General features: G+C 39.4%; 1 protein-coding gene across 2 annotated transcripts; it reads left to right on the top strand.

The window, feature by feature from the left end:
• The first annotated feature begins 1,271 nt into the window (after positions 1 to 1,271).
• LOC144638098 (uncharacterized) lies at positions 1,272 to 18,022 on the top strand. Of its 2 annotated transcripts, none has more exons than XM_078497245.1 (19): positions 1,272 to 1,356; positions 2,884 to 2,925; positions 3,305 to 3,430; positions 3,997 to 4,242; positions 4,900 to 5,660; positions 6,116 to 6,284; positions 6,740 to 7,504; positions 8,117 to 8,334; positions 9,205 to 9,367; positions 10,072 to 10,124; positions 10,743 to 10,794; positions 11,158 to 11,213; positions 11,757 to 12,011; positions 12,457 to 12,594; positions 13,191 to 13,370; positions 13,827 to 13,936; positions 14,245 to 14,398; positions 14,755 to 14,906; positions 15,390 to 18,022. In XM_078497245.1, the coding sequence occupies exons 1-19, from the start codon at positions 1,341 to 1,343 to the stop codon at positions 16,744 to 16,746; spliced, it is 5,013 nt and encodes a 1,670-aa protein (XP_078353371.1). In that variant the 5' UTR covers positions 1,272 to 1,340; the 3' UTR covers positions 16,747 to 18,022. The 2 variants fall into 2 exon arrangements, with proteins under 2 accessions (XP_078353371.1, XP_078353370.1); XM_078497244.1 differs by having other exon boundaries at positions 10,072 to 10,125; positions 10,732 to 10,794.
• Positions 18,023 to 18,183: the final 161 nt, after the last annotated feature.

Here is an 18,183-nt window from a genome sequence, read left to right as displayed (position 1 = left end):
AATCCTGGGTCTTGATATCCGACCCTCGCCGAGCCTAGACAAAACGCAGCTTGAGTGTAACGATTTGTTTACGCAATGTTTTCTCCGACAGTAGTCGGAAATATCCGTATTTTTTTTCGTGCTTTTTCATGGAGCAATCGTAACGATACGGCCTTGAACACATTGAACGGCGGTCTACCTATAACAATTCAAATATAGCGTCGCAAAAACAAAGCGTCGAACGCATATTTTGCTGTTTCATTTGCTAATTTCGCTGCCGTAATCGACTGCCTCGAAAGGTCCTTGCAGTTTTAAAGTAAATAGAATTGTCAGATCTCGCTGAAATTTGCACTGTTTATTTGTGTAATGTTAAGGAATATGTGTATAAATACCCGGCGCGAACGAGCCATTTTTGACAAAATTATATGGCTGCATTTCCTCCGCGAAGATAGGAAATTGTTAAATTAAACCAGATTAAACTACAAAGAAACTGTAATGATAAGTTCGAAGAACAATGCACAGGATAAACCTTCGACTCATACTTTATGCAAAAACGTCGATATCTCGAAGAGACTTTGATTTAATTCAAGTGAAGAGCATGAAATCAGTCACGCACAACACTTCCAAAAAATGCAATCTGACGAAAGCTCTATTTTTGACCCTTCAAGCTTTACAAAGCCCCTGTTCCCCGTATCCGAAAAGGTCAGTACCCCAGGGGTAAACCTTGCAATCATTAAAACATCTCTTCAAAATGATCACCAACCTCGCGTTCCGACGATCACAAGATGATCATAACAAAACGATTTGATTATCATAGCAAACAAGGAATATTCTACACTTTACTTCAATGCAGTTTAATAAACTTTTTTTTAACTTGTTTGTATGTAGCATGCGTTTGTTAGACAAAAAGGGGCTTTCCAAAGCTAGCGTGGAAATTTCGAATATGGTTGAATTGGGGGGGGGGGGGGGGGAATACCTTAACCCGGGGAATACATTAACTCGAGTGCTGCGCATCGATACATCATGAAGTGTATTGACCCAACTGGCATAATCTTCGGCAAGAAAAGCACTCCTCACTTTATTCGAGACAAGTTTACGGCTAATGGACTCTGTCAACAAACAGCCACATTCCGAAATGTCAAATGATTTGGAATGGAAAACGTCATTAAAATTATTTTTCATCTAGGCCGGGTGCCGTGCTAAATTAAGATCCTTTGTCATGTGTTTGTTTTCACGTTACGTTTTACATAAGGGGCTTCCCCTAGATTTCCTATAAATATGTAGCACACGAGAATAGTAATAGTAGATGCTTCCAATTTATGAACGATTCTGCTAGCCTAGCTTGATCTTGCTCGTTCAGTATGTCGGCAGATGACGGTAAGTTCATATACCGTACTGTTCACTTACTTTATTTTTTTTGCTTTTAATTGATTCTTTGTTTGCTTAAAATTGACTAATGTTTTAACTGATTCAACACGATTCTTAATGAATTCGTGTTATATCTCTGCACGATTAACACACTTTTGATAACTGTTCGATAATTAAAGCAACAGTTTCTGATGCCCCTGCCACTTAGTCAGTGTTGTTCACGTTCCCAATTCAGTAATTTCCGTTACTCGCTAAAAAGTCTAGCTGTCCTGCGTAGCGGTTTGTTGTTCTCTAACAATAGTAAATTATTTGAATATCACGGAAGTAGAATTCCGATTGAAGCAAGAGTATCCGTGATGTTAGTCTGTGAATATTCGCCTTACACTTGTTATTCCGAGCCTGGAGATACATTACGAACTGTGTTGGAGTGTTGACTGCTTGTGTTTCGACATGCATGATGTTTCAAATTGAGCGCACTGAAATTCTTTTCGGGCAATGACTGTGTTACGGGTCTGTAACGATGCTTTTAATAAGCGGTTTCAAGCTCTCCACATTACTTGAGGTTTACACCAGACAGAATCTGATTTTTGAGGTATTGAAATGCATTTTGGAAACTAAGGCATTAAAGGTTTTATTTCCTCGTTTTCTGACACAAATAATATAACTAGTTAGGTTAATCTGTTGTTTGCAATTTAAAGATTTTGGATGCTCAATATGGTCAATATGAACTCCCTACTGGATCGGAATTAAGCTTTCCTTTCAGGCTTAACTATTTTTCCTCAGTTGAAGCGTAGCGAAGCTTTTTGACCTTCATATTTGTACTATTCTTTTATTTGTACTATTTTTTTCTGTGTTGTAAGAGCCATGCATAAAATTTATCAACCACGGGACGGAGTGCGTTACCAAAGCTAAGAGCTAAGCGTTTTAAAATTATGCACATTTTGACCCAGTTCTTACGACTTCCGCTGTTTTCGTTTTGGGCCATAAGCCCAGCATCTGTCAAAAGTCTCTCATTATTTTCCCACGCCTATACTAGCACCTCCTTCTTGTCTTTACGTAGTCAGATCAGACCTATCAATAAAAGGATTTTCGTTTGACGACATTGCCAATCATAACACAGCTAAAATATTCCTTTTTACCTCTGTCAAGAGAGGCACATAATCAGTCAACCCCAACACTCACCAAAATTGCGGTCTGGAAGGGGTGGGGAGGGGGAGGGTAGCCTCGAGCCATGCGGCCCATACTGCCAGAGCTTATCCCGGTTTCTGTAGCATTAGGCGGCTAGGAATGTTTCTACTCCCCCCTGGAAGGGATGCTAGTCAATCGCAGGGTACCCCCCCTCCCCCAGCATAATTTCGCCAGTACCCATTTACTCAACATTTACTCCATTTTTATAGAGTGCTCTATAACAGAGCTTATGCTGCACGCAAGTGAATAATATTTTGTGCAGACCGGGCACAAGCATTCTAGTATTTTTATTTTCTATCTCAAGTATCTATTTTAAGGAGTTAACCATTAAATGTTTTCGATTTTAAGATTCAAGTGGTATAGCGTACGATGATATCATAGAATTTTCTGGTAAGTGTGCAGTTTTGCTCTTTTATTTCTTTATTTATTCATTTATTTATTCTTATTCTTTTCATTTATTTATTTATTTAACTATTCATTCTTTTATTTATTTATCTATTTATATTTATTTATTTTTTCATTCATTCATTCTTTTATTTATTTATTTATTTATTTATTTATATATTTTTATTTATTTAGTTATGTGTTCATGCTACTTATAATGTTGAAAAACTGCTAGTATGGAATTAAGTCAAGTTATCATGTGTTATAGTTATTTGCAAGATATTGGGCAACACAGGATTATTTTGCGACCGTCTAACTAAAACGACCAATTACTGAGGAATATAAATATATAAGCACCACAATATTTATAAGTATTCTTCTTCAGCTTTGGAATACGGAGGAAACACTTTCATAAAACAGCTCAACATCAACGTACCAGATGCCAGAGGCCATGTTGTTATTGGTGGTAAACAAGCAACCATCACGGGTGTCCCAACGGCTCAAGGAAGAGGTATTTACTAACGCGAAGCTCTTTTGTATTTGAAGATGAAGAAGTTTATAAACAAAAATTAATACACCATACCTATCATTTAATTTCATGTCATGATCATGACCATTATGTTGTCTTGAAAATCAGTGAAGTCGTTAGTGTCGTACTATGATGCTACTATGTACTCACTCACTGCCCATTGTGCTCACTGGCACGTAGGGCAGCAACAAAGGTCCTCCACTGCTGTCTGTCTTTGGCCAGCTGTTGGATGGTGTTCCAGCTTTGGTTTAAGCCCCTCAATTCTGTCTCTACTGTACGTCGCCATGTATTCTTGGGCCTGCCACGCTTGCGCTTTCCTTCGGGTGTCCAGTATAGTGCTGTCTTTGTGATGGATTCGTTTTCCTATGTACTATGGTAAAAAATGGGGCTACCGTACTCGTCTAAGGAAGGTGTTTTTGTACACTGAAGTTATCCTTCAGCAAAAAAATAATAAAATATTATTTTACTAATAGGGAGTTAGCTTTAAACAAAAAATTACATCGAAGCTCCATAATTTTGTCTGTTTACATTGCTTTGTTAACTTGCAGAGGACGCGCGCTTTCATCCAGGCAACACAAGTACAACACAAGCCCCCGCCGTTGGCTCTTCCACTTCTATTAGTAATGCGAAGATGAAGCAACAAGAAAACCAACATTTCAATGACAGATCCTCGCAAGTAAATCTTTTTTACACCAAGAACTCTCCAGGAAGTTATTGCCCCCACAATTATTACCAACAAACAAACGTAGGAGACTGGAGCCCTAAGCCAGTTACTGGTATATTTATCCAGAGAGGTAAATTGAACTTGACCGCTTCATTAAAATATATTCACACCAACTGATATATCTACATTTTAAGTCCAATATCTAAGTATGTTAAACATTTTTGTGGTAGTTCCTGTAGGCTAGCTGATACATTGTTTTGATAGCTACGCTACAGCTTTGTGTACACGATTAAATAGAACTAACATATGCATCACAACTACGTAAATTTCAAACTTGCTGCACAATATGCAGGGGGGAGGGGCGGGAACTTTATGAGAGGTGGGGAAGGGAGGGCAGAAAGCGGGATGTCCGAGGTGCGGGCACTTTTAGGGGGAATTTTTTTCACAACATCGCGTTATATTTTGGATTAGACAGAAGCGAAGACCACTGAGGAAGCGGCAGGAGACATGAGTAGTCGGTACGGGAGGCGGTCGGCTCTGGAGCCTCCTGTGCCCACTCCAAGCCGCCACTACAGGCTCTTTATCTAGCATTCACGCCATTCAAAGCGACTTTTCCGTTAATTATTTGTCAATATTTGGTTCTTTAATTTGGTCCTTATTTGCTCGATAACAACTGTACTTCGCGAAGTGTTTGGATTGTGGTGGGTGTCCTGATTCATTTCATAAGTGTCATATAGTGTTGCCACTAATACAATTGCAAGTGAAAATGTTTTGTTGATGTTCACAGGAGAAATAGATTTTCAATGGTCCGTGGAATCATTTCTTGAGAATCCGGAGCGCTTCATTCGAGAGATGGACACCTGTGCTGGGTCCCTGAAGGAGGAAAAAGAAAAGTTCATATTGCTAGGTATCTTGCCATACCTTGAGCAATTTATGTGGGGCAAATCCTCCGCCAATAACATCGAAACCTACAAGGTCCTTGCCCAGGCGAGCTGCATCCGAAGTAGTAGCGACGTTGCAAAGCATTCCCTGCAGCAACTCGAGCATCTGCTGTGCAGAGATAATCTCGACAATAGCAAGCAAAATTTGCTGAGTGTAGAAAAAATCATACGACTGTCCATCGTATCTCCTGATGGATCGTTCAAGGAGGAGGCAGATTCAATACGACTGCTCAGACTGTCTGTGTACAGCCGCATTCTATCAGAGTTAATCATCCACCAGATTCAGTCGGGATTTTCCATGATTGACTTAAAAAACAATCTAAAAAAGCTTAAAGAACTGAAAGCTTATTTTAATCTGATCAGCCTAAAAAAGAAGGACATTTTGAGATATTCAATCGATTTTATTCAGGAAGCAATTTCCTACCTTTTGCCAAAGTCATCAAGCAAGACGCTGACAACACATCTCGGACTTTACCTGGAGGAATGCAAAGCTTTATGTGCAAATAAGCAGATTGCAGAAAAGGAATTCTCGTTATTTCAAAAGTTGAGGGCCTCTAAAGTGAAATGGTTGGATTTGCACTGTATCCTATATTATCTTCATGGAAAGGTAGGTGTCCTTTCTTGGATTACATATGTATTCTAAGTATAATTTCCAGAGGTGAATTCAATTCTGATTGGTCGAGCAGCTCGGACTATGTCGCAATATTCACCGCCCTAGGCGGTGACTACCAAGCCATGCCCCGTTTGCCATCCAGGCCAGTGAACATGGCGGCATTTGCTGAATGAAAATTTCTCTCGTTTAAAAAAAATCACTCCAAGTCCTAGATATTTAAAACATTGGGAATTTTGCAAATTAACTACCAAGACTTTTGGACCGAAAATACTTTCAAGAGATGGGTTTCAAGCGTATGTATGCAAGCGAGCACTTGCGTTTGTTGTTTTCGTGTTTTTTATTGTTATTTTGCAGTTCTTGATGTCCACTCCTAAACTTATTCGTCTCGGGGATTATTCAACAATAATCACTTCGCTTTCGGCGAATAACTGTTAATTATTTTTTATAAGGTGCACAACAAACACCCCACACCACAGATGCACAAAGAGAGAAGGGCCATGATTCTTCTCAGGCGGGTGGTGGAGGCTAATCTTGATGGCGGAGGTGGAGCTGACTGGAGGTTTTGTCTGCTAGCGGCGTCTCTACTGGCGGAGATCTCAATGAACAACGTCACGAAAGGTAATAGTTTTTGCAATGGAAGAGAACATAAAACACGTGACCCTTGTGTTTCGAACCAAAACGAACCAAAAGTGAAAGGACTAGTCTGAGCTATTACTGTTGGCAGACTTAACACGAGTCTGACAGCCAATAACATCACGACAAAACTGACATCATCCATTTGCAACAATTTTTCACTTGAATCTGAAAATGACTTCCTTTGTTGTCACCAAAAGTGGTCGGCACAAACAACGTCAGTCACCAACGGCAGTTCTTTTCAAAACTACTTTCACTCCATCACGCGGTACTATCTAAAGATATTGATTGTTTAAACCATTTACTGAGTTTAATCTTAGATAGCTGATTCTCGATGGTGGATGTTATGACGTCATGTGACGTCATAAGCAACAAACTGAGATACTGAGTGATTTTAGAAGTGCATTTACTTGTTTTCTTTTATTTGTTTGCACACAAAGAACTAAGGATCGAAGCGGGTAGCTGTTTGGTGAGTCTTCTAAAAAACCAAAAAGCACAGAAGAGGCCTGAATGCAGAGCGATCCTTGACCGTTTTTCTAAAAGGGTGCTGTTCTGTCAAGAATGTCTCATTAAAAAGCTTTTGGTACCTCATTTATACGACAACCAAAATGCACAGTACACACTGCCAGCAGACCTCCACATTGAACACCTCACCAATGGCTACAAGACTCAGACACTGGAAGTCAACAACGCCATCGTCAGCGAGTTGGGCCGCGATAAACAGTACTATTTTGTCTACGATGGTACGTTAAAAGGTCAAAAAGTGGCCGTGAAGATCTTGGGTGTCACAAAGCAAGATATTCTAGAAGAAACCCCCACAGTGCAGACAGAGGCGAAGAAGCGACTTATTGCAGAAGCTTACAACCTTTGGCAATTAAACAGCTTGCCTGATCGACATCCAAACATCCCTGTCCTTCTCGCCTATAACACTGCAACCTTACCTTATCACATCATCACAGAATATGAGAAACACGGTAACCTGCTTCAACTTGTTCGGGCGTCGCGACAAGTTCAGGTTTTGCCGTCGACCGTTCTTTACAAAATCTTCATCGGCATAACAGAAGGCCTTCTGTACCTTCACGAAAAGCTGCATTTGGTTCACCGTGTCGTTATGGCGGAAAACATTCTGGTCGGTGACGGTTATACATGCAAGTTGAGTGGTCTCCACTCCTTAGGAATGCTGCAGAACGGACCTTACAGGGATGGTAAGATTAATGTAACAAAATAAAGGTGGTTCATTTTGTAGGGGTTTGAGTTCCATAGACACTACCGAAAATCACTTGAAGTGGCCTAATTACGCTGGTCAGCCTAAGCTTTATTATTTCTGCTATGGAGAACTGCTTTTGGAAATAATGGACAAACTGTTTGGTCATAATTGATAACACAATTGGCAACCCATTTATTACACAATGCGCCACATGAAAGTTTTGAAAATCGTACGAACTTGATTCAGTAGAATTCATGACAAGTTTTCTTCAAGTTGTTTTTGTATCTCTTTTTCACGCCATACATAAATTACTTAACAAATGATTTGCTGACAAGTCGTGTTCTTGTCGGCAGTTAAGACGCATTCTTCAAATATGCATAAATTCCGTACAGTGTTCTTGCTTTTTTGTCATTAATAGAATTAATTTTATAAATTTGTAGTTAGTGAGATTTGCCCCCATCTCGACTTATCATCAGTAATTTTTTTCTTTAATTTGTTACAGTCGCCATCGATTGACGTCAGTAATGATAATGAATCGAGAAACCTCTCCGGTCAATAAAGAAGTTGTCATTGGTAGGGAATATAACAATTTTCGTTTTCATTCTCGCAGACCAAGGATACGATCACGCCATGGATGATTTACCAGTATTTATAAGCGAAATTGATGACAGCCTGCCAGTAAGATGGAAAGCACCAGAGTGTCTACTGGAACATTCGTATTCCACACTCTCTGATGTTTGGGCCTTTGGGATGCTTTTGTACGAGGTACTTACCCTTGGATGCCGCCCATACAGGCACATTCGAGAGGATGCACTTGTCGCCAACCATGTAAGAAATGCATAAATGCATAAATACCAAAAGCGATAGCTGCTGTGAGAAACCGTGTTAAAGAAGAACAATGATTCCAGAAATGTCCAGGTTGAACGCTAATGAGATGCACGTTCCTCATGACAGGCATCACAAAGTGTCCTCATTAATAAAAGTTCACCAAAACGCACCAAAATATGAAGTGATATGGAAATGTCAAAAACACAGTCAAACATGAAGTACCCATTAAACAATGCTTGCGTGCAATCCTGGACATAAGCGAATGATTTGCAATTAGGTACAAGCTACACAGTAAAAAGATTGAAATTTGTCTTAAAAGTTTTAGACGTAATGGCCTTTGCAAAGCTGTTGCAACTTAGCCTGAGTAATTAATGAAAACCGATTCTGTAACAAACACTGTCACAGTAATTAGCAGGTTTTTTAGATCCGACAAAGGTGGATAGCAACTGGGCTTTTAGTGTCTTTGACAAATAAACAAACACGTGGGTACTTAGGCCATTCCTGAGGCAAGCTAGCTGTACTGTCACAGTTGTAGAACTGTCCTATTGTAGCACTATTCCTCTTATTTGCAAACCTTTATATCAAATTGTCAATAAGTAAACTTTATTTCAGTGTTAATAAATGAACCGTTCGTGTCGAATTTGTGAACTGAGTTTTACATCTAAGCGTCCAACGGAAAACAAATAGTGTTAGAGAAGTAACTTCAAAATAATTATACTATCCATTGCTATTCTAGCCACCCTTTTCTCAATTGGAGTAGGTATGCACTACATGGCCACCAAATGGAGACCTTTTCCCGATCGGATTAAAGGCCTATAAGAAATCTATGTTTCTAAGACATCCCTTGACCAAAACTTTGATTTTATAAAGGTTTTGCAGAAAGACGATGAAGAAGTGTTGCCACAAGAGTCGTGCTTCATTGATGACGAATACAAGTTGATGAAGCAGTGCTGGAAAAGGCAAAGAAATGAAAGAATCGGATTATTCCAGCTCCAAGAAGAACTTATAAAAATGAGGTCAAAGATGAAATCAGGTGGGTAATAGTTTTTAGCTGATCATTAAAGCAAACTGGGCTCGAGAAAAACTAACCTAATTTTAAATTATAAACACCATGAAGTCAACCGACGTGATGAACTTACGTAACTGATGGTTTTAACGTCAGTTCACGGACTAACGCTAGAAATGTCTGTTTCCTAAATTCCCTACGGCGATTAACTTGTCATCCAACCAATGCTTCACTCGCCTTTTGCCATTGACTTAACACAACTGTTTTTTGGGCCAAGAAACTTGGCCTTTTTACTGTGAGACTCGTCAAAAACGAAGGGATCACTCAGTTGTTACCCATGGCCAGGGAGGGGAGGATTGAGTGTGTCGATGTATTTGGCTATTGTAAAGCTGAATGTTTATCGGGGATAAATTAAATTCAGCGCAGGTATCACCAAAAAACCAGCTGAAGCACTGAACACGACTTAAAGTCTTGTAAGAATATTTTGTTGACTACGTTTGGTGTGTACTCACGACCTCGGTCGAGACTATCCCATACAGTATTATGTATATTCCGCATCAGCCTTTTGGCTGCCTTTTACCAATCCGCTTATCAAATAAAGCATGTTGCTAAAGATGGTTTATAAGAACCATCCCAAGTTAAAATGCTGGTGCATGGGACAGCCAGAGACGAGAACAGAATGAGGTAACAACATCGGTTAATCGACTGCCTTTGCTCTCTTCTTTTTCCAGGCGAAGAGACACCGAGACCTAACCCACCACATTTAGAGCTTGACATTGTCAATGTAAGTTTGCTGGCTACGCTTTTTATCGCACTCTCCTTTTAAAGCTAGAATAGGCGCCAATATAACCTGAGCCGAGATCAGTGAGCGAAGTCAGTATATGTTTAAAGCTCGTCAACATCATACCACTAATGTGTTTTTTATCCTCAAAACATTTATCTAAACCCTTATCTCTTTATATCTTTTGTAAAGTAAGTTTGGGGTGGGGCATTTTTCGCATATCATGCTTAAAGTAATGTTAATGTACCGTATTAGTATACACAGCTGCAAGCAGTGCACAGACCACCCTTTCAAGGGGTATCGAATGGTCTTTGCGAGCATGCGAGCAGAGCGTTTTTCTTTGCGAGCACAAGCATTGACAAAAGTTACCCTCGCGAACAACGAGCACTCTTCAAAAGCTACCTCCACTTAAAACCAAGCATGGGAGCACTTGTAAAAATATGCGACCACGAGCAAACGAACACTCGTTAAAATTTTGCGAGCATTCCGAGCAGAAACCTAATTTTGCGAGCACTGCAAATTTTTGATGGACCATTCATGACCCCTCTTTCAGGCCAACGCCCCCGCCTAGTTTTGGTTGTTATCGACCTCTTTAATTTTTTTTTATATGGACCTCAACAGCCACAAGAATTGAATGAGCTAGTGTACGACCTCAATTACGATGCTATTCCAGGTATTAAACAGCTATTTTCCTTTTTTTCCAATAAGTTTAATTATTAATCTTCTTGATTGAGGTTTAACTTAAGATAGAATAGAGCAATATTGATGTCGTGTACAATGGTAAAACGTTCATGTCGCATTTTTCCAGTTGTAGAACTCAATCATTTAAAATAGGCAAAATATTATCACCCTGACAGGTTTTTGCACTTGATGATACTCATTTACAGATTGTGAGCAATTGCCTTCTTCATGTTTATACTAAGTAGAAAGAGATGTGCTCTACGAATGATTTGGTGATAGTTTGAGAGGAGGGCTGATAAGCATGTTTCATACTATTACATCTCAGTTTCATTTCATTTTACTTCATTTTATTTAGACCACCGCGATGTAGAAAGGTCACAGACGATCTACGAAGGGTATGAAGATGTAGAGGTAAGACATTAAGATGAAAATAAGATTCTTTAATATCCTTTCCTAATTAATTAGTTTAGGACTAAAGCTTTTAAATATAAATCAGTAATTTGCAAAAACTTGCAGTCCAGGTAATTATTATAACTACCAACTGAAGGCCCACATCCCCGGGCCCACATCTTAACTTACAGAAGGAGGAACGTAACCAAAAAAAATTAGAATGATTAAAATCCCGCACAAGAACATCTTCACAAGTTTTGAGAACAAATTTCACGTGATTATTAAAGGGAGGGGGGTGGTATTAGTGGTATTAGTATTGTTCTTGTTTTTCATTCTTTTTTTAATGGGTGGGATAAATTTTTTATATTTTTAATAGCATATACTTAAGTGTATTTTAATTTTAGTCCTACGTTTTATACATGAGCCTCTGGCTCGGACATTGAGGGAGACCTCGTTCCACGTATGGAATGTATTGTATTGTATTGTATCACCTTCCGTTTACTTTTTACTTTACCGGCTACGGTGAATTTATTCTCACTACCTTTGTGTGTTTTAACACTTAAGGTCATGCTGGAACGACGTGATGATACTTCTTCAATGCCTGGGGATGATGTTGCAACATATATGTTGATGGAGGACTGTCGTGATGATGCTTCGTCAATACCTGGGGATAATCTTGCAACACAGGCCATGCAAGAACGCCGTGATTTTACTTCTTCAATGCCTGGGGATGACGTTGCAACACTGGTCATGCAGGGACGACGCGATGATACTTCGTCAATGCCTGTGGATCTCCCAACAAACTATCAACTGGACCAGGTTAATAAATTCACTTTTAAACAGGTTTTCACTCGAGTATCGAAAGTAATTCACATTTGCTTTGGTTTTGCATCACTGCGCTTAGTGTTTGCTTGTAAAATCTCGCACCACGTACTCATCAAATCAGAAGTGAATCAGTCGTGAATCGCTCACACACGTTTGCCCACCCTTCGTGTCAACCTCATGTATATAATCAAAGTGCTTCTGGATTTGACTGTTCCACTGGATTGTACACTGTGTTCTTTGTATCTGGCCAAAGTGTGGTAGCTTTGGTGTTGGTTTTAGACACTCATATGATCAGCGGACTTTTTTCATCATCGCGTTAGCACATTAAATGGCTTTGATTATTTTACTGTAGAAATAAAAGACTAAAACTGTTTTCTTTTTTATAAAAAATGTAACATAAGCTGCACTTATTTTTATTTTGTTTTGTTTTTTTCATTAGGATGTGAGAGTGATAAAAGAGAGAATCACTTACGGTGAGAAACAGCACCTGAGAAGACTCCTTACTCTCCGCAATAATAATCTGTTACCTATCTACAGGATTGATAATTTGGATTCATATAGTCCAGTTGTGGATATTGTAAGTAATAATATATTTTGCAGTTCGAAATAGTTTAATAGGAACTCTGCCGTGACGTTACTAAACATCAGCAAACCAAGCTACTCCTTAAAAATTATTTAAGCGCCAGCAGGGTACATTGAGATCATCCGTGGTCCAGCTTCATCTCGCATTTATTTATTTCTAAGTTTTAGAACGATTGATCTTATTATGTGGGTCCTGACTGGATCATGATTGTAACTTCCAATAAAGAGCACAATTTAAACGAAAGAAATCTCTTTCGCTTTTCATAATTACGTTTTTTGTCCAAAATGAAGAAAGCGCCCCCCTTTTCTTCCCTCCCCCCTTCCCACCCGCAGCTCTCAAAACCAAATAAGGTACCTAGGACTAGATCAAATCATCGCGGTAAACCATCTACTGTGAAAGTGGTACTTAAAAACCTGGTTTTTGTCGTTTAAAGATTCAAAAGGATAATTATATTGGTTCCACGCAAAAATAAATAATGAGTATATGACGCACAATCGAACTGACGCGCGCTGTGTGCTCAATATTTGTTTCACGAGTGTCAAACATAATTGTGACATTTTGGAATTAATTTTAATTTTTTGGCTGATCAGTTGTCACCAAGAAGCCAACTTGGCAGCTTGAGGGAGTATGTGCTCAGCAGGCGATGCCAGAAGGACGATATAATCACATTCTTATGTCAAGTTGCGACTGCTGTTCACTATCTTCACGTCAATCATATTGTACATGGAGACCTCCGCGCAGAATATGTGTATGTAGTCGAACCAAACAAGGTACAGCAGATTCAATTCGTCTTTTCCGTTATAAACATTAATCTAATTTAATGTTATCATGACCTAATAACAGGATGTGTCCAAAAGGGAAGTCCAACTGCTTTCTGCAACAAATCCCAGCAATAAGTCCCTTTGTGTGAACTATCCATTTCGTCAAAAGTTCAAGTCACAGAGAAAGACACTCAGTGGCGGATCCAGACCTTCCGATAAAGAGGGAGGGGAGGGGGGGGGGGGCACTCTCGAAGATCTCCTAGATCCGGTTAGATCCGCTACTGACACTTGAACCCTGCGATGTCTCCCACGAATTTAGACTGGTTTGTATTGAAAGGATAAGACCCTTGGACTCGTCCCTCAAAATAACGGTCAGGACACACGAGGGGACAATAACCTGCTACTTGCCTCTTTAAAAGAACTTGTTGCAGGGACCTTTGTAACGATCTTTATGGCTCTTTTCAGGTCCAAGTTGGACGAATGGGTCGCTCCAAGCCTCTTTCTATGAGTGCTTATGAAGTTACCAGTACTTCATGCGTGGTAGAGGAAGCCATGCCATATGATTCTACTCGCTGGTGAGCATTTAGAATTTCTAAACTCATTTGCTAACAGACCTTGTATCCAACAGTGGTAGTAATCCAGTAACCTAGTAATCCAGTGGTACGTGATTTTAATCAAAGCAAAATTTTTCTTTAGCTCGGATAATGCGAGAAACTTTAGAAACGTATAGTTTTTGCAAACATCAAAAGCAATTATTACCATATTATTATTATTGAACTGCTTTGACACCGTGAGACAATGTTGCAAGCTATGTCAGAAGTCCAATTGATAAAACTGTTAGACAAGGTCCTACATACGCACAATAACTCACTCTCACTCATAGGAGTGCACCAGAGGTGATCTCAGCGAGCCGCTATTCTCATGCCAGCGATGTGTGGGCCTTTGGAATCCTAGCATGGGAGCTGTACACTGCCTTCGCTGTTGGTCAAAACGACAGAATTATTTCACTGCCCTACTACAACATAAAAACCGATAAGGTAAATATGTCATATGCAAAGGATGCTCGTGTCGTTTATTGTTATGAGAATATTCACAAGGACATAAGGGCCCCAAGAGCTGATTTCTTCCTCAAACAATTTTTTTTTCAAATGGGCTGTCTTAAGTATGAGAAGCTTACCTCAAAAGCAGCAATATAAATTTGCATGCGGTTACAGTGAAAAATATATTGCATTGTTGCCATTTGTAACGTCTAATTGACACGCATTCCCCTCTTCCCCATAAATTCTTTAACAAAGTCAGGTACCAAACACTTAGATTGCTTATTTGTTAGGCTTAAAAAAATAGCAGCCACTGGGAACTTACATTTTTTTTATTGCCTGTGTTGTTTTCTCAGTTATCCTTGTATAAACACATGAGAGAAGTGGGACCACTCACCCAACCCGACGGCTGTCCTGACTGGGTGTACATCATGATGCATCAGTGCTGGACATTTGAGCCAATACAGAGACCACCATTTATTGCTATCCTTGACTGTCTTTCAAGCAGGTATGAGATGTATAATTATATTCCAAGTAGAAATGGGAACATAAGGAACTGACAATTATATTTCTGGAGGGGTATGTAAAATATTGAAAAAAAAATTGTTGCAGGGCCTAGAAAGACAAAAACAAATCGTTTGTAATCACGATATGTATAACAAAACAGTATGTGTAATTCGAAAAGAAAGAAATTTCATACACCCCCCCCCCCCCCCCTCTGCCAAAAATAATGATCCGTCCCTTATTCGAATTCAGCACAACTGAGCGATACCTTGGCAGTGTCTTGTAGCTATCAGTTACGTCACACACTTCTAATTAAATGGTGTTCTCAACCAATTAAAGAGTAGTATGATAAGTGTAAAATGACCTAGAGTATTTTTTTCCTTTCTTGAAAGGTAGCCAGAATCAAGCTTTATTGTTATGATCGCCATATTGAATCGCTCATAAGCTTTTAGTCAGAAGTTGTCCAAATATTTTTACGTCTTTAAAGGGAACCGATGAAGTCGTGGATGATGACATTGTGGTTAAACAATCATGAAAAAAGGGAGTGGCCAGAATTGCCAATTTTCCAGCCTGAGGATGCGTGCCATGTGACAAGGGCAGAAGAGCACCCGTCCAAAGAGGTTATAGAAACGATGTGTTCTGAAGGTTTTTTCACCCATCATAAGTACCGCTACATCGAAATGGCTCAAAGAAGTGTTACCGACACCGTAGATGAAGAAGTGTACGAATGCTGCGAACCCCATCAGTCAGCCCCAGAATCCCTTCCCCTCGATCATCATTCAGACCCAGAATGCTCGTCAACTGTTAGCATTTCCCTCGTCGAAGGAGATGTCACCGATCCAACAGGGCTGTTACATGACACAAGGAATTATTCTTATCGACCGACCAGCCCTCGGGAACAAACAGCTGAGCAGAATAGTGAGTTACCTGAGAGTGATGATTCCAAATATTCCTATCAAACAGCTGAAGAAGAACCATACGAATACTACAACCTACCTGAGTCACCCACAGAATGCTTGTCAACTGACAGCATTTCTTCTGACCACAACTCGGAACTCGCTGAAGGAGATGTTACAGATCCAACAGGTAATTCGGAAAGACCGTCTCATGATACGACGAATGATTCCCATCGACGGACCAGCCTCCGGAAACAAACGGCTGAACAAGACAGCGAGTTTTCTGGCAGCAATGATTCCAATTCCTCCTATGCAGCGTATGAAGAAATGCTTGTTGACGAAAGTGGCTGTTCTACGTGTCAGCCTGAAGATGCCTTCTTTGTTAATCTTCAGTACAAGCTCACCCAAAAGCAATCAAACTACCGCGAAAATGAAAAAGAAGAAGAACCTAATTCTTCCCATTACGTAAATGAGATATGCGAGGACGATGCAGGAGAAGCTGAAGTTGATATGCGCGAAATACGGTTGGACGATGACGCAGGATACAAGGAGCTTAATACATCCAACAAGGATTACATGCCACTCACGAAAGACCACTTGAAAGCGGAAGAGCCCTGTTACATCAATTCAGAAAATGAAGATTTCAAGACAAAACTGACCCAGTGCAGCAGTCATAACTCTGTTGATAAATGCTACATGTGCGTTGACCTTGGGCAAGGTCTACAACGAGGACAAGAGGATGAGCGTTCCTCTACCGATCCTGTAAATTCCGTCGAATACTACCAGATCATGGACAACCAGCTCAACTACGACCCACATGAAGACATGGCCATTCAAGATTTGTTAAATGCTGCAGAGTGCCTTTACCAGGACATCTTACAAAAAAGAAACAATGGACAGAAAGCAGAGTCGAACACTGCAGGCCGTTTTTACTGGATTTTAGAGTAATCTAGAAACTAAAAGTTGAAAAAATGTAGAAAGACAAAACGAAACCAAGATAAGATTATGTTGTGACAAGAGAGGATAATAACTCCTTTTCATTTTAGCTGTTTATCCTAGTTTTGACTCGAAGTGCTGCAGAGCATCTTCTTCGTAGCTCTTTGTACATTCTGAACCTGTTACTTCTGGACGATGATCAGAGGGCGGACTTTTAAAGGTCGACATCGTTAAGCTTACTTGTAATGACAGTAAATTCTAGTAAGTATTGGTTAATATTCACTTGTTTTTAGATTGTCCTATATTTAAAGGAGCAGTATCCAGAGTATCACGAGAAGTCTCCTAAGGTTTTGTATAAACTATGATATGGGGGTGCACTCAGTGATCAACAACATAGCCTTTGAACAACAATAGTAAGGCCTAGATTCATTCTCCAAGGTGTGAATAAACGTAACCAGTGGTTTTTAAGTGATTTTCTTAGAAGTGACACAGTCAACTGAACTTAAAGATGTCGGCCCGACTTTTTCAAAGTTTTAGGCCACTACTGTCTTATTCGTCGGTAGCCAAACTACCTTTCAACAATTTTCATGACCAGTACAGTACGTTTTAGCAAGGCCAGGCCACTGTTAATGGCCTGGTCAAGTAACAATAAAAAATGGTGACACTATCCCTTTAATAACACAATGCATTCTGAAAATAAGGCTTGGACTTATATCTGCTCAACCTTCCTTTCATGTGAGCTTATTTTCGGGGAGGGCTTATTTCGGGGGTTGGGATAGGGGTATTTTTGGATTATTAAAACAATATCAGTTCAGGTTTCTAGATGGACAGGAGGATACTGTGCCTGTGAAATCTTTTTTTTTATAGTAATCTTTATTTCAGTAACATGGTACATTACACTAATACATCACAATAGTTCGTACAATATCTGCTACTTAAATTACACTGGTTTACATTAAAGTATTGGCTTTAGATAAAAAAGAAAAAGAAAACATACAAAAAATTTATTACAACAAAAATTGGCGACGTCTAGTCAACTAGTCAATAAGCATGATATATACTGTATATATAGCGGACACCGTGCAAGTCATAACCTTCACCATGTATATAATTTTATACGCCATAGCTTCCTTTAAATTTATCTGGACTTATTGGAGGCTTAATTTATCATTCTCGATGCGATATTTTAATTCTAACTTTTTTTTATAAATTCCCTCGATCTCAGTTCTTTTGAATTTAACTTGTTAGTATAAAGATAGTATCTAGCAAATAAAAGAGTATAGTCAAACTTTTTCTGTGAAATCTTTTTGGTGTATAGAAGAATACCACGAGGTACAATGCGGCTCTCTAAACATGAACCTCAAAACATAATCAAACATAACTAGTCTCTGAGCATAATCGATAACACCGTAAAAAACAAATCCGTTTAATCGGAAAAAAGCTATAACT

This window comes from Oculina patagonica, chromosome 14 (assembly GCF_052425735.1).
Source record: "Oculina patagonica isolate OP01 chromosome 14, crgOcupat, whole genome shotgun sequence".
Classification (NCBI taxonomy): Eukaryota; Metazoa; Cnidaria; class Anthozoa; order Scleractinia; family Oculinidae; genus Oculina; species Oculina patagonica.
Note: the sequence above shows the minus strand (reverse complement) of the source record. Positions and strands in the feature narration are given on the sequence as shown.